At 36.9% G+C, this 20,015-nt stretch overlaps 1 protein-coding gene across 2 annotated transcripts in view; it reads left to right on the plus strand.

Moving 5' to 3' along the window:
- Nucleotides 1–20,015, plus strand: part of PLEKHM3 (pleckstrin homology domain containing M3) — a 224,128-nt gene that overhangs the window by 168,312 nt on the left and 35,801 nt on the right. For both annotated transcript variants that reach the window (XM_074191504.1, XM_074191503.1), the window contains one exon: nucleotides 7,681–7,838. In XM_074191504.1, the coding sequence (XP_074047605.1) occupies nucleotides 7,681–7,838 (158 nt within the window). The remainder of the gene's footprint in view (nucleotides 1–7,680; nucleotides 7,839–20,015) is intronic.

Genomic DNA, 20,015 nt, shown 5'->3' on the forward strand with positions numbered 1-20,015 from the left:
ATAGGTAAGTCATTATTAAGTGTTGAGGTTGAATTGAAACTCAGGTCCTCCTGACTCCAGGGCCAGTGCTTTATCCACTGTGCCATCTAGCTCTGCCCCCTTATTATGACTTTTGACAATATGAGAAGTGAATAAAGCAGTTTGACACTCAAAAACATTACTTGTTATTAAATTGATTTTATAGCAGTTAAAGTTTTACATGGCCCCACTGTTCTACATAAAAATATAATATAATAGGGAAATATTTAACAAAATAAAACAGATAATATTACATTTTTAAATTAAGTCAGTATGCAGCCCATAGGCATCCTTATGTCTAGGATTAGTAGCCCCTACTTTTATTTAACTTTGATACCACTGACTTAACAATTGGCTAAGTTAAGGGGCCCTAAGCCATCTTTCTAAAAAAGAGACTAAGTTGGTTATAGGAATCCTCTAAGAATCAATGAACCCTAAATACCCCAAAATTCCAAGTGTAATCTAGATCCCATTTGAACAGCCTAGCCCAAATAAAGGTATAACATAGGGATTTTCCTAGAATAATGGAAAGAGAATTGGATTTACCACCCTCCAAAGGGCCAGTTTGAATTTTGGATGTGCTACTTACTACTTGTGTGTCCTTTGATTAGCTACTTTATCTCTTTTAGATTTCAACTGCCTCATCTGCAAAAGGATGGCATTAGATTAGATATGCTCTAAGGATCTCCTCCATGTGATTTTATTATCCGGGGGTCTTAGATCCTGGGATGACAAAAATAATAACTGACCTTTATTTAAAGTTGCAAAGTGCTTTCCCTACCTTATATCCTTTTGCCCTGGCCAAAACCCTGAAAGACGACAGGGTCTATATGTAGTAGCATTCTCACTTAGCAGATGAAAAAATGGAAGAGATATGCCAATTCTCCCACCTCAAACCAAAAGCTTATAAGAGTCATAATAAGTAGGTAAGAATCCAAATCTTTCTGCCTCCACTTCCAGCCCCCTGTCCATGTGATATTGCCAGTGCCTGTTTTTTTGCCACTGACCCTGACCCTCAAAACTCCTGCTGATAAAAATGATCTTGGATTAAAACAGGTCTGATATCTGGTTTGGTAGTTAAGTTTCTTTGTCCAGGATGATTATCTGGTTATATCTTGAAGGCTGTAGATTCTTAAAAGTCAAACTGGAACCTTTCTTCAGTAGGCTGTTCTAAAGGCAAACATCTATACACATTTAACAAAAGAACATCCACCCAAAAACAGTGTTTGCAATTTCCTTGGTGAAGAATTTTAAGCCTAAGTATTCCCTTTGGCCTTATTTTAAGATAATTAAGAAAAGTGAAGTTGAAATTTCTTTTTCTGCCATTGCTTAAGCCTTTCAGCTTCACAGCACTATTCAGTTCTTCATTTGGCAAAGGAAGTAAAGCCACCTAGATTAATCTTCATCAAGTTTTCATTGTGTAAATGGAAGGAAATTTTCAGCTCTATGAGTGGATCAGATTAGAGCTAATTAGTGACATCATAATCTACTCTCACTGAAGTAATTGATTTGCCAAGCAAATAAGTAAATTGTGGTCTTACATAATGAATTTGAGAACAGACTAATTAGAAAGGAGACAGCTTTCTGTTTTTGTACAAACATCCCAGTAATGAGTAATGATAAGGAGCTCAAAAGTTAATTACATTTGACTGGAGTTTAATAATGTTTTTAGTAACTGAGTAGTTGCAACCCCCCCACACAACCACCACCAGACTTAGTGCCTTCACTTTTTATTTTAAAACATATGTCTCTATATGTTAAGTAATACTTCAAACTAAGCAAAGATTTAATAGAATGTTTTCATTTAGCTGTAGATTTTTGAAACTTGAAAAGAGTTCAGTAGTTTTTTCCTAACTTTTTTTTTAAAAAACTAGCTTGCTTTGCCTAAAGTTACAGAAATCTTTCTCTGTACCTTCTGTAAATGCTTCAAAATGGAGCACAAAGATATAATCATGAGTATGGTCTTTCTTGACCTTTAGATTAGAGTTACTGTGGGAATTACAAAGGAGATTATATTTCAAATTATTTTACAGTGTGACAATATTATTTCTTCTTATCCCATCAAGTTAGCTTGTTACTAATGAGTGGCAGATGGCTTTGTTCAACTTTCATCATGTCTTTTAGCAAGACTTTTAAGGAGGGGCCATTTGTCAAGTGCAGGAACCCTCTTCATCAAAGTGTTACCATCAGTTGTCCAGAATCTAGAAGGAAAATAATAGACTGAGGAATGCCTTGTATTGCAATGGAAGTTCATAGCAGAATCAAGGGGAGTGGTAATGAGTCTGTATGTAAAGAAATGGGTGATAAAGAGGCTTTTTCTTTCTTTCTTTTCCAATTTAGTAATGCTGCTCTTCCCCCCACCACCACCAGCCCCCAAAGCTCTAGATCTTGTGAGTATGCCAAGGGAGTGAAGGTAGTAGACAGAAATGGAGTGGAGCATGTACCCTTTTTCCAGTCCCACACATCTTGCTTGGCTTCTACTCTTGAATATGACACTGCAATTTCCTGGTGCCACACACGAGTAATAAGCAGCTGGGCTTGGGGCAGTGGTTTGGAGGACCAACCCTAGGTTCTTTTTTAACTTAATTGTAATTTTTGATTGGTCTGCAAGAAAGCAAATCAAATACGGTTTGTTTTCTTAGTCTGCAAGAAAGCCATCAGCCTCAAATTCCATCACTGACCATTTTTGACCAGAACAAAAACAACAACAAAAAATATGTATGTGTGTGTGTCCCTCTCAACTGAAATATAAATAAGTCAAATCTTGAGAACTGCAAACTTGCTAGGTGCTCTTAGGAGCAGAGACTCCTGTGAATTAAGTGATCATGAAAAATTATGTTGATCTAGGAATAACAGAAATGACAGGCACAAGTGAATTTACTGAGAAACTGTAAATGTTAAAAATAACAAAATCAAGGGGAATAATATCAGTTTGGTGTTGCATTTTGTCCTTTTCCTGAAATGTTATAAAATATGTAATTCACATTAGAAATGGTTTATATTCCTTTGAAGAATAGATCCATATACTGTCTCTGAAAGAGTAGTATTTGCCCACACCTTGAGAAAATCAGCAGGTACTTTTCTAAAATATAAGAAATTAAATTTAATGGAAAACAGAAACAAACTCCTTTCCCCATTCTGGACAGCTGCCTTTGATTTCAAGAAGATAGTACAAATTGGTATTTAGAGGAAGTAAAGGAAGTTGAACCGAAAGGTGGAGAAGGAAAAAGAATTATGCTATATTTTCCACTAATCACTCTTTTGTAATTTTTTTCACATGATTATTCGTTGGGGCAGGGGGATAAAGATATAGTCAACACAGCAACCTAAAACTAACTATGTAGCTGTCTAAAAAGGCATTATCCTCAATATTTGGTTGAGTTCATTTAAAGTTATATTGACCTGAAGCTGATTTAAGTGCAGCTAAGAGAAGAATCACATACCTTTCAAATGTTGGACAAAGTGTGACTCTAAATTAAGCTTTCAGATTTGTTAAGTATTTCATCCAAATACTCTGAATTTTTCAGAAATCATGGGATCATAGAATGTTCAAGCCTTACAGATCATCTTGTCCATTGTGGTGTTTTTCAAACACTGCTTATATGCTTGTTCCATTGTAAGGGGAAAATAATCTGCATGTTTTGAATTCATTTCAACTAAGTCCATCCAAATGTTAGAGGAGAAATTTGATGTCTCAACACATGTTATGAAGTTCATATAACATTTTTTCCCAGTAGATCTTATTTCCTTATGTTTTTGTGGGCTCTAAGTAAGACTGAATCCCAGAAAATGTCTTTTTGGTTTATGATCCTGAACCAATTAGGTTCTGATGGGCTCTTAAGTTTACCATGCTATTCTTAGAAATATAGAACATAAGAACTGAAAAAAATCATTTGACAAATTAGGAATCTGAAGACCAGAGGGGGAAGTGAATTGCCTAAGACAAATGACAAACATGAATGGAGATTCAGACCTTCTAATTCTAGGATCAGTGTGATCTTACTTCAGTTTTAAGATAATGAACATGATCTATGTAGCCAACCTTAGTTTCCCTCCTGAGCTCATCCCACATCTCACGTACCATCTGCCTACATTTCGAAGTATATGTCCAGTTGGCTTTTCATTCTTTACCATGTCCAAAACTGAGCTCATTAGCTTCTATCACATATACTCCAAATCCCTAATTCATCTAGAGGACATCATTTTCCTTCTATTCACCCAGATTCACAATCTTGCAATTATTCATCATTTCTTCATTCTCTGTCTATCATATCCTATTAGCTGTCAAGCCTTATTGATTCTACTTCTACCACATCCTGTTCTATTTATCTAGTCACCACCCTGATTCAAGTCCTCATTATCCTTCAAATAGATACACATATACACATACAAATATATATATACACACACACTTATACATAACACATATACATATGTGTGTTTGAATTTGGGCCAAATTGGGAAGCATAACTTCCAGAACAGAGTCATGATAATCCCTTCAAAAACCTGTTCTCATCAGACATCATTTGAATTAATGCATTCAGATAGGGAACTGCTATTCAGAAAAGATATTTATTCTGAATGAGGCATAATTCAAGCCAACCTAAGGGTTCAGGCTAAGGACTGGTGTCAAATAGAAACATGGGGGTTGGTATGCTACCCTATAAAAAAGATCCCTGTGGGCCATATACTGACTTAGAAAGCTATATATTAATATCTTCTGTTGTATTGTATTTTTATTTTGCTAAATATTTTCTACTTTCATTTGTGTTGTGAAAAACTTGTTGATAAATACTTCTGCCCTGGATCAGTGAAATCTCAGCACACCTTTTCTGTCTTTTAGAGAAAAGACTAGCCCAAACTGTAGCAAAAACGGTAATAGATTGCTCCTACCACAGCCTTGATAAGTCAGATAGCACACAACGGAGGGCAGCTAGGATGGGAAAGAACTGTGTAGGTCTATCTTTTGAGGATCGTTTTGAAGAAAGTGAAGATATTTAGTCTGGTGAAGAGAAGATAGGGGGGAAATGAGAGCTGTGTTCAAATGTTTGAAGGGCTATTAAGTTGAAGAAGGATTATGTTTGTTCAAATTGGTCTCAGAGGGCAAAACTTTGTAAAAATTTTGAAGAAACAAGTTTGTGCTTGATTTTAGAAAGAATTTTCTAATAGAGTTATCTCGGGGTAGAATGGGCTACCCTACCCAAGGTGGTAGGTTTCCCCCTCCTTGATGGTCTTCAGGTCAAGGCTCATGTAGTGAATTAGATGATAATTAAAGGCTCATCCAACTCTCCAAATTCTGTGATTTGTTTTCCCTAAGAAAAATGTAAGCTCCAGGCAGCTCGGTGGCACAGTGGATAGAGCACTGGCCCTGGAATCAGGAGTACCTGAGTTCAAATACAGCCTCAGACACTTAATAATTACCTAGCTGTGTGGCCTTGGGCAAGCCACTTAACCCCTTGCAAAAACCTAAAAAAAAAAATGTAAGGGGCCTGCTTTTGTCTTTAGATTACCAGTGTCTAGCAGGGAAGCCTGTCACATGATAGACACTTTAGATTTATTGATTTATAACATTATTTGTAAACTTGAAGGTAACTTGTAAAACAAAGTGGAACATCAATAACAGCTGTGATTTTTTTTTTCCCTTCTCATATCAACAAATTCAGTCTCTTAAACTGTTGTTCTTATTAGCCCCTTTTTAAAGAGGAAAAAGAGAGGCTATTTACTCAGGATCAATCTTATTTACAGCTAATGAGTATCTGAGGCAAAACTTGAGCTTAGTTTTTTACCTGCCTTGATGATGGGTATGACTCTAGTATTCCCTCTAAAAGAATGGCTCCTCCTGGGCACAATGGAGGGTCTGTGTTTCTCAAAGTGATAGAGAAAAAGATCAAATTACAGAAATTATGGAAGAGTTCTTCATCTGACAAAATGTTCAAGATACTTTCTCATCTCTGTCAGTCCTGATTTTGTGTAGGGGTTTAAAAATTCATAGAAGAGTCTTCTTAGATCCATGTTAAAATGTTTCATTTTTATCAATTAATATTTTCATTAACACAGGTGGTATCTTTTTGCAGTGGTAAAGCCTACAATATTCTTATATTGGCACATTTTCTAGGTTCTCTATTTTTATATCTTAAGTATAATTACATTAATACTACATTTTAGGGGGCAGCTAGGTGGCACAGTGGATAGAGCACTGGCCCTGGAGTCAGGAGTACCTGAGTTCAAATCCAGCCTCAGACACTTAATAATTACCTAGCTGTGTGGCCTTGGGCAAGCCACTTAACCCCATTGGTTTGCAAAAACTTAAAAAAAATGCTACATTCTATCTATATACTGCTTCACATTCACCACATTTGTTGTTTTAGGCATATAGGTGATTATATTTTAGGTATATAATAATATGTATATTATACACAATGTTATTACATGTATATTATTGTACATGTAGTAATATTATATATAATAATACACATATATTATATATAATAACATTATCTACATTATTGTAATAAATTTCTCCATTATCAAACTAAAAAGTTTTTACTGATGCCCTCTACTAAAGGGTGGAGGAAGAAGGGCATAGGAGAAAATAAAGGTGATGTAAAACCAAAAATTATCAGTTAATAGAAGTGAAAAAGAATGATCTTCATTAATTTCTTCTCTAAAATTAGGCATTTACAGTTTTGTAAATAAAAGCATATTCTCTATGCAAATTATTTTATTTATTGAGGATTACAGTGATCTAGTAAAGTAAAAATGGTGCTAGCAAGAACTTTTAGACTTTATTAATAAGCCAAGGAAAAGAACATATTAGAATAGGGTGCATTTATCACATTTACTATTGTTGTCATCCCCCATAATCAAAGAAGATAGTGAAACCAAATAAATGATGGCTCAACTTGCACATTATGTGGATTATAGTGACGGGAATGTTGTGCAAAGACATCTTCACTGCCTTTTCCACAACCATCAATCACCCCATGGCCTGATCTAGTAGGTAGGAAACAATATTTCTGGTGATGGCCTGGATGCTGGGGGGGGGGGGGGGGGGCTTGGCCCTCCCATAGCAGCATTTCTTCAATGCAGGACAGAACACCTGTATGGCAAGTTTATGACAACTTTGCAACAACCTAGTATAGCTAATCTGCCTCCCCATTAGCTGTTGCAGAGTCGAGGAAACTTGTTACCAATTGTAACCAAACTATCTACCAAATCAGATTGCTGTGAGGTTTGGATTTTTATAGAAAAGACTATTATAGTTTCTGCTAGAAAAAATCCTACTAAAATTTTACACATTAACTCCTAATATATTATTGATCTATGGATGTTTTCATGATAAGTCATAATGTATCTTACATATCTTTCTGAATATCTTTGTATGCTATGTGTTAGCTCTTACCCTCTGTATACTAAAGTAGAAATGAAAAAAAACAGCGAAAATTTTACTATACTATACTTCCAAATTTCTGTGTCTTCTTTTCATGATAAAATATTTTGACTTTTCAGTCAGAGTTGCTGCGAAATGATAATTAGAGGTAACCAGGCAATAAGTAAGCATTTATTCCTGTTGTGTTAGCGAGAGGAATTCTAATTTTCTTGAGACTGCAAGAATCTTATTTTAAATAGATTTGCCTCACTCTCCCATTTCTTTTTCTCCAGGTAATTGAAGGAAAGCTGGCCCCTTTCTTGGGGAAGGTCATTAAATTTGCCACCTCACATGTCTACAGCTGCAGCCTATGTAGCCAAAAGGGCTTCATCTGCGAGATCTGTAACAATGGAGAGATCCTTTACCCTTTTGAAGATATTTCAACAAGCAGGTACAAATACCTTACCTTACAAAATGGTAGTTAAATGTTATGTATCCAAGTTTCAGGACATCCCCATCTAGCTGCAGTGAGTCAAGGTTTACTGAAATACTTTATTCACATCTGTAGCCTATGTGTGTTCACCCTGATTTCTAACCCTTATACCAAAATGAGATATCAGCATTAAATGATATTTCCCACAAAATTATTATTTAAGATAATTGGATTCATTTTTAGTAGGGAAGAACTAAGTGACATTATCTTGAGTAAACCATTCATCTAGGCAAGACTTCAAATGTATGTGCTTTGGAATAATATAAGAAAAAAGCTTTGAAAGAACTGTATGATTTATTTTGTTCTTTACCATGTATCCCATAGATGCAACACAAAACAACTATGAAAGTATGAGGGGCACAATACAAGTTGTATGGGTTTGTTTTTTCTTACTAAAGTAACATTTGTGGCAGCATAATGATGCTCACTACTAGGTGAGAACTGTTTTTCCCCTTTACATGTTAGGAAGGCTGTTAATACTGCTTTTCTTGAATTAGATAATAATCCTTATTATCTTTCCTTTCATCCTTCCAAAGTATAAGGTAAATGCAGAGTGTGTGTGTGTGTGTGTGTGTGTGTGTGTATTCTCAAACTTTCTCTGGAACTCAGTAATGTAATACAGTAGTTCAACTTCAAAAACAGAAGGTAAGGGGGTGGCTAGGTGGCACACTAAGAGCACCTGGCCCTGGAGTCGGAAGTACCTGAGTTCAAATGTGGCCTCAGACATTTAATAATTACCTAGCTGCGTGCCTTGGGCAAGCCACTTAACCCCATTGCCTTGCAAAAACTTAAAAAAAAAAAAAAAAAGGTAAGGTATAAAACCAGAAGGAGTTGAAACCTGTGTAATGTAGCTAGAATTATAAAGGTTGACTGACCACTTTGGAACTGATAAATCTTTCTGAACAGCTTTTCAAATAGAATCAACCACTTCGTTACATCCCAGGTGCAGGTGTCTTCAATTGAACAATTTCCCCCATGAGCACTATGTCTAGCTCCTTCACTTGTGACCTATGGTAATGGCCAGATTGACCATGGCTTTACTTGCTTCATCAGCTCTGGTCAAAAACATTCTACTTGCAACAGTATCAGAAGGACTGTCATCAGCATTAAACCTATTGATTCCAAGAAAAAGAATACTAAAACAGCACAAAACACTTTACAGATATTGAGTATCCTCTCATCTTCCCCCTTTTCAGTTACTTCTCTCTAGATCCAATTTCTTTAAGCTGTAAAGAATGTTTGAGTCTGAAAGGAGTCTTGCCAGTCCTTCCTGGAATTTTGAGCTGATAATACTTTCCAAGAACTATTGGAGCTCCCTTGGTATTCAGCTTCCAGTCAAACATGGGGAATGGTTTTTAAAAAGTAGTATAAGAACATAAGGAATAAAAGCACCTCTTTGAAAAAAAAGAAAGAAAAGAAAGAAAGACAACTTTCACCAAGAAGATAAAATTGAAATTTATCTCTGTATACAACAGCCTATGGAATAATAAAAATGAAAGTTTATAGGAATGGAAGAATTGATAAAGCAGCACTATATTTTAAGATTAAGCAAATTAACTGAATTACAAATTGTTCCCCATTAGCAGCATTTCAGGTCATTAGAAATAGCCTTAAAAATCATTTCAGCAGCATAACTGAGGTAAGCCTCAGTGGTATGATTGAATTCATTAAATCATGTTTTACTAAGAAAGTGCTATAATTTCCAAAGATATTTGATGAATAGCTTTTTTTTTAGGTTTGGTTTTTTGTTTTGTTTGTTGTTGTTGTTGTTGTTTGCAAGGCATGGGGTTAAGTGGCTTGCCCAAGGCCACACAGCCAGGTAATTATTAAGTGTCTGAGGCCAGATTTGAACTCAGGTACTCCTGACACCAGGGCTGGTGCTTATCTACTGAGCCACCTAGCTGCCCAATGAATAGCTTTTTAACAAACTCTGAAGCACTTATTTTGCTTCTTGTCATTGGCACACATTCAGGGATAGCCTATTATATTGGGTTAGATTTCTACTAGGCCTGTCATATATTCTGTACCCAGGGCTATAATTTAATCACTAACCAGCTTCGTTTTCAGAGAGTTAGTAACTATTAATTAGTTTCATTAATTTTTCACTTATCATTATAAATCTTCAAGATAACTCTTCAACCATACCCCTTATTACTGTATTTAAAAAGCATATTTAGAAGGGACCACTATTTAAAAAAAAAAAAGAAAGTACTAAAAACTCTGCCTTGGAAATTATTATTAACTTGATGTTTTTTCTCAAGATTAAATGCAAGTACATTCTTGTATGAAGAAGGAACAACTAAAATTATAGAATTCCAGATTTCTAAATATTTGAATCTTGAAATGTGGGTCAGTTACTCAGCCCAAAATTGCCTTACCTTGACCTAACTTAAAATATATCTTTCAAGAGACCAAAAACTACATTACAAGTTTAGGAGAGAAAATAATCTGTTCAGCCTTAATAATAAAATTTTAAACCTCAGAAGGAATACAAACGGAGTGTGTTTAACTCGATTAAAGATACAGAAGTACTACATTTAAGAGTTATTAGTGAAAATGTTAGATATAGCAGATTAAACAGATCAAGAAAAGGAAAAACACATAGAAATCAAGCTGAGAAATGAGTTCCTTAAAGTCATCTTGTTGCCAGACCTGCATCCCGAAATTTCAACAATTACTTTTTTCCTCTAATTCCAAAAGATTTCTTTCTTTCTATACTAAGGTTATATTTTCCATCCCTACAATACTATCCTCCCTTAAGCACTCCACCTAATACAAGAGCAATCCTCCTTAAGAAAAACTTGGAGGGAATACTCTGCAATTTATTCCATCCCATTCTATCTTAGTTGCTTGAATTTCCTTATTTTATATGTCCCTTAAATCATATTTGCAATTATGAGAGTGTACTTCACAATTATCAAACATTTTGTAATGCCCCCATCTGGATTTGAATACATTTGAATACATGGTATAATTCTTAGCAGGTACAATGGAGGGAGGATTAGATTTGTGGGTTCGAATCCCATCTCTACCACTTTCCCCCTTGTCATTTAACCTCCTAAGACCTGGGATGCTTTATCTGAAATGAAGGGATTAAACTAGATGACCTTTAATATCTTTTCTAGCTCTAAATCTATTTAATTTAATGGGCACTGGGGGTGGCTAGGTGGCACAGTGGATAGAGCACCGGCCCTGGAGTCAGGAGTAGCTGAGTTCAAATCCGACCTCAGACACTTAATAATTACCTAGCTGTGGGGCCTTGGGCAATGCACTTAACCCCATTGCCTTGCCAAAAAACCTAAAAAGAAAAAAAATTTAATGAGCACCAAAGAAATGCTTTTTAAAAAAAAATTAATTCCAGTTCCCTAAAGCCCTCTGTGGAAGAACCAAATATGTCTCTTTTAAGGTTGCTGGGAATCCCAGATTTTAAGAAATGTTAAATAAGCTTGTGACCCGAGAATTAACTACTAAATGACATATTGGGGGTGGAGAAAAGGAAGCAGCAGTTTATCTCCAAAGAAAGAGGAGCGTTGTGAAGAGTGAAAGGAGTACAACCAAGATAATGTTGTTTACAGTAACAACAAGATTGTTCAAAGAATAACCAGGGGCAGCTAGATGACACAGTGAATAGAGCACTGGAGTCTGGAGGACCTGAATTCAGATTTGACCTCAGACAGTTACTTAGCTGTGTGACCTTGGGCAAGTCACTTAACCCCATTGCCTTGCAAAAACCAAAAAAAAGAATAATTGTGAACAAGAAGGTATTCTGAGTATTATAATGATTCAAATCAATCATAAAGGATTTATGAAGAAAGTTGCTATCCACTTCCAGATAAAGAAGTTGATAAATAGAAGTATGCATAGTATGGTTTTACATACATATATGTACATATATGAATCTGTGTTAAATGGTGACCTGCTCTGGTGTGGGTTTGGGAGAGAGGGAGACAATTCAAAACTTGAAATGCAATTAAAAAAATTAATTTTTTAAAAGAGGGGCTATGATCTGTAACAGAGGGGAAAGCAATGAAGCTTCCTCTGCTGAGCTTTTGAATTATGAATTGTTTGAAGTACTGAAGAAGCCAAATAAACTTGCCTGTGAGTGGGGAAACTGAAATGCTGTATATACTAAATGTGCAGTGAACACTGTAGGCTCATGTGAGAGACCACATACATAGACTTTGATGTGTTTTCTCTAGTAGTAGTAGGGCTGAATTGCCCTGGGTCATCTGTAGATTTTGCTTCCTATACCTAACTCAGGGATTCTTAACCCCTTTCCCCCCAGCAGTCTGGTGAAACTTAGGACCTCTTCTCAGAATGTTTTTAATTCCAAAACATAAAATAGAAAGGAAATCAAATTGCACTGAAATAGTTATCAATTTTTTTTTTAAGTTCACATGGTTCAGGTAAAGGATGCCTGTTCCTAATGGCAGTGGTACCCATTTACAAGACAAGAGGATTTGTTTTGGGTGAAAGCATATCTGTTTAAGGCCTTTGGTTTTCTTTCTCTTTTCTTCCACTGGTTGGGGGGGGCAGAATGGAGGGGGTGGAAGGAAGGAAGCAGAAAGATAGATTTGAAAAAATGGAAGAAAGAGGCATTTTTAATTTTACAGAATAGCTAGCACATAATCATCTCATTTGATCCTCACAACAACCCTATGAGGTAGGTAATGTTACTATCCCTGTTTCACAAAGAAAACGAATGTTGAAAAACTTAAGTAATTTACTCAGTATCACACAACTAACTAATAAATATATCCAAGGGAGAATTAGAACTCAGATCTTGCTCTCTCCACTTGAACAGAGTGTTTTAGTTTTGTGCACAATTTTTTTCCCTGATTTTCATCATATATGGAAACAATGGTTTTATTTGGTGTTAAATTCAGAATTTTTTTTTTAATTCTGTTTAAAGACTGCTGGCCTGGGTAGCTAGGTGGTGCAGTGGATAAAGCACCGGCCCTGAAGTCAGGAGTACCTGGTTTCAAATCCGATCACAGACACTTAATAATTACCTAGCTGTGTGGCCTTGGGCAAGCCACTTAACCCCATTTGCCTTGCAAAAATCTAAAAAAAAAAAATACTGCAGTAGTAGGGAAGTAGCTGGTAGCCAATGGAGCAGAATTTTTCTCTGTATGAAACTTAAGTGGCCCTTCATATGTTTGTATCAAGGACCTCAGCCTCATTAGCAACTAATTGAGCTAACCAAGAGAATGCTACACCCAGTACACATATATTTAAGGACATTTCTCACACATGCCAATTGAATATAAACATTTTGATAAGAAAGTGGACAAAACTAGTTACAGAAATGTGTGATTAAACTTGTCTTGTAAAATGAGGGTTACATTCTCTCCCATTCCCTTAGTTTCAACTATCCTGTTCTTCCCTTTTTTTCATTCCCCTTTCCTATTTTTTCACTGTGGTATAAGCTTACAAATGGGAGAGCCTCCCAGATAATATAACATCAAACCACATTGTCCTCATCCAACCAAAATTCCTGAAATAGCAACTGACTCCAAAAAAAGTTTGAGACTTTTCCTGGAACATATCTGACCTTGGAATTGGGCTGCCTAGGAATTCTGTCCCATACTGTAATCCACCCTACCTGCCCTACCCAGGAGCAACTTGGTAATAATGAGACTGCTGGGGCATGGACTTTGTTCTTTGTCTTGGCACTATCTGTCTTTATTTAAGCTCCCAGTACAGTCTGAGAGCTAGCAAATGGTCAATTGTAGTCAAACTCTAGAGATATCAGGTTCAATATAGAAACTGCTTTGTGACATGTTAAATAACCTTCCCTCCCTTGGGTCTAAGAGATATCATTTGCCCCCCCTCTCCTACAACTAGACCTAGAGAGTGGCAGAGAATTAGCCAGCCTGGACAGGTGGCAAAGTCTTCCTCCCCAGGAAGGTGGCTATGTTGATAAAGTCACAGGCACCTCTCTCTGAAGAACTGGGTCCAACCACCAAGGGCCCAGAACATTACCCTATGACTTTATTGATTTGTTTCGCTATGGTCAGCTGACAGAGAAGTAGAGCAAGATCCCCAACTGGCTTGGCATAAGATTGTCATCACTCGATGACTTATTTCTAAAACTGTTAAACTCTAAACTTGCCATAAACTCTCCAAAAGAGCTTTAATACTTTGGGACAAGCTGCTTTCTGCAGTTGTGTTTTGAAGGATCTGCCCAGGTTTAGGCAAGTAATTTTTAGCAAGAAAAGGGGATTGGAGGGAGGAAGCACAAGAGACCCTGCTTAAAAGCTGGTCTTTTTGCCTTTGGTCCCCTTGTTTGCACAGCCTTCATTTTTGTCAATCCTTGGGCAAACAGAGTGAATACCTGGATTATGCCCTCATCTGAGCTTGAATACACATACATTACATACCCTTCTCTCACTAATCAGCATGACACATTCCTTTGTTAGTAAATGGTTCCAAAACAAACACAATCAGTGCACCTAATTAGCAGGTTTGTGGGTTGTGCTTGGCAGTCTTGTTACATCCTGTTCAACAATAGAGAACAACAGACTCTGCTCTGTCAGGCTTAAGGGAAAGGAGAGCTCACACAAAGTTATAAGCTTTTTTTTAATGATATTTCCTTTCTGTGGCTTTTCTTGGGAGACAGCCACTCAGTGCATATTGTAATGAGGTACAAGAGCCTAGAAGCTGAAAAAAAGGAAAAATTGGCTCATCTTTAGAAGTCCTTTTCTGCCTTAGCATTTTTTTCTTTCACTTGTTCAATCTCCTCCTCTCTCTTTTCATACTGCTTACTTTGAGAAGGATTGGGGAAAGTACTCTAAATTCTTATGCAGTCAGGTCTAGCATCCATCCCCATGTCATTCCTGACTGTGTGGGTGACCTTGTGCAAGTCACTTATTCTCTCAGAAAAGCCTCAGCATCATCTCTTAAAATTGACAAAATAATAATACTAGCTAGTACTCTGATTCACAGGGTTGTTTTAAGGAAACACTTTGTGAATTTTAGGGTGCTACCTAATGTTGTTATTTATTATTAAACTTGCTGTGTCCTAGGAGCTTTTTTGCTTTGTGTAGTTACTATGTTTTAAGGAGAACAAACATGATTTGACTCAGAGTGTATCCAGCTGCATGTAACAGGAAGCCATATCAGAAAAGGTTTATACTGTACTTAAAAAGGGGACTGACCCTACTCTGTTTGTTCCAGTGTTACCTCTTACCACTGAGGGATCTACCCTGGACAGTTTCTTACAATGAAAGCTGTATTTTGGGGGCGTTTTTAGTTTGTCTCAGAGTTTAAATTTGACTTGTAAAACATTATCTTGGCTTGATAAACCACTGATGGATATGTCAGGGTGTTTCAGAATGTTTGCTGATATAGATATTAATAAGCCCTTCAAAATCAGTGTGACCTTTCATACCATTATCATTTGCTGTAAAAGATACATTTATCAAACCCTTCTGCATATTAATGCTGCCACTGCATTTCTTGAGTTTTGGGGTTTGGTTTTTTTTTAGGTTTTTGCAAGGCAAATGGGGTTAAGTGGCTTGCCCAAGGCCACATAGCTAGGTTATAATTAAGTGTCTGAGGCCGGATTTGAACTCAGGTACGCCTGACTCCAGGGCCGGTGCTTTATCCACCGCGCCACCAAGTCACTCCTCTTGAGTTTTTTAATTACTGTTATTTTAATAGAAGGATATCATAGTCAACTTCCTAAATATGTCAGTTTTCATTTTGAATTTAATGTCTTTAATTTAAGGTGTGCCCATTGTTTGTTGTTGTTGTTGTTGTGGAGTCTTTTCAGTTATGCCATACTCTTTGTGACCACTTTTAGGATTTTCTCGGCAAAGATGCTATATTGCTATTTTCTTCTCCAGATCATTTTACAGAAGAAAAAACTGAGGCAAACAGGGTGAAGTGACTTGTCCACATCACTTAGCTAATAAATATCAGAGATTTTTAGATTTGAACTTAGAACTGACTCCAGGCCTAGCATTTTCTTCACTGTAACACCTAGCTGCCCTTAGATACAGACTTGTTTTTATCTTTGGAGAAAAACATAATCAGCTATAAACTTTATCTTCCAATAATTTCTGAATCATAAACTGCTTAATTTTGTTGGATTTTCAGTTGGTTTTTAATTATTCCTGTCCCTAAGCCAAACATTGTAGAACTTATATAAAACAATATTTTATGTTTGCACAGTATTCAAATGGCCACACATTAATTGAGGATGTTGTTGTCATAAACAAAGTGTTATCATATTCAAAATTATTTATTAAAGAATGTCTGGGGGCGGCTAGGTGGCACAGTGGATAGAGCACCGGCCTTGGAGTCAGGAGTACCTGAGTTCAAATCCGGCCTCAGATACTTAATAATTACCTAGCCATGTAGCCTTGGGCAAGCCACTTAACCCCATTGCCTTGCAAAAACTAAAAAAAAAAAAAAAAAAAAGAATGTCTGGGGCAACCCCACTGGCCCTGACAGATGGACACACAGACAGGAGGAGCTGCTCTGCAAGGAAGCCTCCAAGCAACCCCCGTGAACAGGACAGCCCTTGCCCGAGACACACTTGTTGACATGCTTGGTGACCCAGGAGGCAGGAAGGGGCAGAATCCAGAGGAGAGCTTGCAGTTAGAGTTAAGGGGCAGAGCCAAGATGGCAGCATGTAGGTAGCATTTCCCGGGGACTCCTTCCCCAAAAAACTCTAAAAACTTTAAAATTATGACTCTAGCCAAAATTTAGAGGGACAAAACCCACAGAAAGACTGAGTGATACATTTTCCCAGTCTGAGATAACTTAGAAGTTCCACTGGAAAGGTGTGTTTCACCAGGACCAGGAGTTGGAAAAAGCCCTGGTCACAGATGAGGGAATTCTGCTACACCAGAATGAGTGTGGAGTGAGGAGCAACAGCTGGAGAACCTGCAGCAAGAATCAGGGGAAACCAGCCTGCACCTCCAGAGCACAGCCCATCGTTGGTAAGGGGGTCAGGAGAGACTGCAGAAATTTCTCTGCTCTCCCTGGGGCCAGGACTCTGTTGTTTGCCCACATTCAGATCCAGGTTGCAGTTTGGGTTTCCATACTAAGATAGCTGAGCAGGGCTCCTCCTTACAGCTCCAGGACAGAGGGGAGTGCAGTGGTCATCTCCATATCAAAGCATAGGCAAGATAGCATAAGACCTTGGAGGAAGGTCCCAGTGGGGTGTACCCCCCCCCCAAAAAAAAAAACCCAAAGCCTTGGAAGTGCTGTAAATTAGTCTTGGGCTGAGGAAATGAGTAAACAACAGAAAAAGAAGAATCTGACCATAGAAAATTACATGGAAGATCAAAACACATACTCAGATGATGACATCAGATGAAGACTTTGAAAAACAATTAAGGGAGAGGGAGGAAAAATGGGGGGGGGAGAAATGAGAGTGATGCAGAAAAATCATGAAAACCATATCAAAAGCTTGGTGAAATACAAAAAAATACTGAAGAAAATAATATGTTAAAAACCAGTTTAGAACAAATGGAAAAAGCAAAACAAAAGGCAAATGAGAAGAAGAATGCCTTAAAAAGCAGAATTGGGCAACTGGTAAAGGAGATAAAAAAAGCTCTCTGAAGAAAATAACTCCTTCAAATGCAGAATGGAACTAAAGGAAGCTGATGACTTTGCAAGAAATCAGGAAGAGATAAAACTCTTCCCAAAAAGTCAAAAATTAGAGGAAAATGTAAAATATCTCATTGGAAAAACAACTGACCTTGAAAACAGAGCCAGAAGAGATAAATTTGGGCTGCCTGAAAGTCACATTCAGGAAAAGAGCCTAGACTTCATTTTTCAAGAAATAATACATCAAAATTGCCCTGAGATCCTAGAAGCAGAGGATAAAATAGAAATTGAGGAAATTTACCAGTCACCTCCTGAAAGAGATCCCAAAAGAAAAACCTCCAGGAATATTATAGCCAAATTCCCAAACTCCCAAATCAAAGAGAAAATTCTAAAAGCTGCCAGAAACAAACAATTCAACTACCAAGGCTCCATAGTCAGGATTACACAGGATCTGGCAGCATCTACTTTAAGGGCTCATAGGCATTGGAATATGATATCTGGAAGGCAAAAGATTGCAACAAAACTGAACATCCTTTTTCTGGAGAAAAGATGAATTTTCAATGAAACAGGGGACTTTCAAACTTTCCTATTGGAGCAACCAGAGCTGAACAGAAAGTTTGATCTCCCAAGTACAGGATTCTGATGAACCATAGAGGGGGTGGATGAGAAGGACTAACTATGAGGGACTTGATTATGTTGAACTGTTTGTATTCCCTGCATGGGAAGAAGATATTGATAACTCATATGAACTTTCTCATTTATAAGAGCTGTTAGAAGGAGCATGTATAGACAGGGCATAGGAAGGAGCGGAATATATTGGTATAATATAGTAAAATGATGGAGTCAATGGGTAATAAAGGAAAGTACTGGGAAGAAGGGAAAGGAGATGAAGCTGCTAAGAAATTTCACATAAGAAGCAAGAAAAAGCTTTTTCAATGGAGTGGAAAGGGGGAAGGCAAGGGGGAATGAGTAATCCTTCATTCTCATCTGAAATGGCTCAGAGAGGAAATAACATACATACTTAATAAGGTACAGAAATCTATCTTACCCTGGAGAAAAATAAGAAGAAAGGATAGGATAAGGGGGAATGGGGTGGGGGGGAATAGGTGATAGAAGAGAGGGAAGATTGTAGGAGAGTATACTCAGATACAACACCCTTTTGGGATGAAAGGAGAGAGAAAGTGGAGTGGATGAGGGTGGGGAGGAATGGAGTGGAGGGAAATACATCTAGTAATAGCAACTGTGGGAAAGATATTGAAGCAACTTCTCTGGTGGACTTTTGATAAAGGAAAAAACTCACCCCAGAGACAGAGCCATTGGAATCTGAACACAGACTGAAGTACATTTCTCTCTCTCTCTTTCTCTCTCTTTCTCTCTCTCTCTCTCTCTCTTTTCTTGAGGTTTCTCATCTTCTTGGGGGGGGTTATGTTTACTCTTATGACAAAATTATTGTAATAATACAAAATAAATCTAGATCCTTACTGAAAAAAAAAAAAAGAATGCTTAGATATCCATTGCAAAGTCATCCCAGAAGTTCTTAATATAAGATCTGTTATTAGAATCATGTTGTGGCTACACATATGCTAACACAACTATATCATTTAACATTGGTTGTTTATAAAACTACTTAACAGATATTTGACTACATCTGTAGCAATGGAAACCTTGAGATTATAGCACACCAAGGACAGTGACTCATTCATTCAACAAGTGTTGGTTGAGCACTGACTGTAAGTTTAGTCCTGTCTTCTACTACTTGATTTTTATTTGTCAAAACAGTAAACTCTTTTTCTGGTCTGTATCTTTTTTCTTCTCTGTATCCTCAGAACCTACAATAGTGTCTTACAGAGTAAATATTTGTTGAATTAAATTGAACTAGCTAGTACTTTGCATTTGTTTTGCACCTAATTTGTTTCATGAAAACACATTCAAATTGTCCCATCCCTGTCCCCGTCCCCCCACCACCACCACTATCTCAAAAGTAAATGACTGCTGATTAAAAGTCTTCAAATAAGTGGGTGTGTCTTTGGTAATTTTTAACAGGTTTGAATGAAATTGTTATGTCCATAGAGGTTACAAGAAAGATATGTGGTTGAGTGGATAGAATAAAATCTATAGTTCACAAAACTACTACTTACTAATACTTTACATTTGTAGAGATCATGATACTTTTGACATACTTAAGGGACACATTTTTTTTACCATTTACCCAGCTATCAGAATTACTTTCAAACTTATATAGGTTATTTCAAACATACATTTTATTGGTACAAAATATCATGCCCAAAACACAAGCTTTGCTGGGCAATATTTAATAATAATATCCTAACATCATTTAAATCATCTTTGGTATATACTTTTTCCCTTTATGAGACTGTAAATAAGTAACTTGACTACACAATAGGGAAGAGAATGAGTATTTACCTTTCCATACAAAAAATGTTGACTTTTCAGACTGAGTTCTATGTTCTGAAATGAATAATGTTTTAGAATGAGAAGTCAAACTGAACAACCTGATTTATTCCTTTCTTGAAATGAATTCAAGAAAAATAATTCAGTGATTGTATGTGG

Source organism: Macrotis lagotis, chromosome 6 (assembly GCF_037893015.1).
Source record: "Macrotis lagotis isolate mMagLag1 chromosome 6, bilby.v1.9.chrom.fasta, whole genome shotgun sequence".
NCBI lineage: Eukaryota > Metazoa > Chordata > Mammalia > Peramelemorphia > Peramelidae > Macrotis > Macrotis lagotis.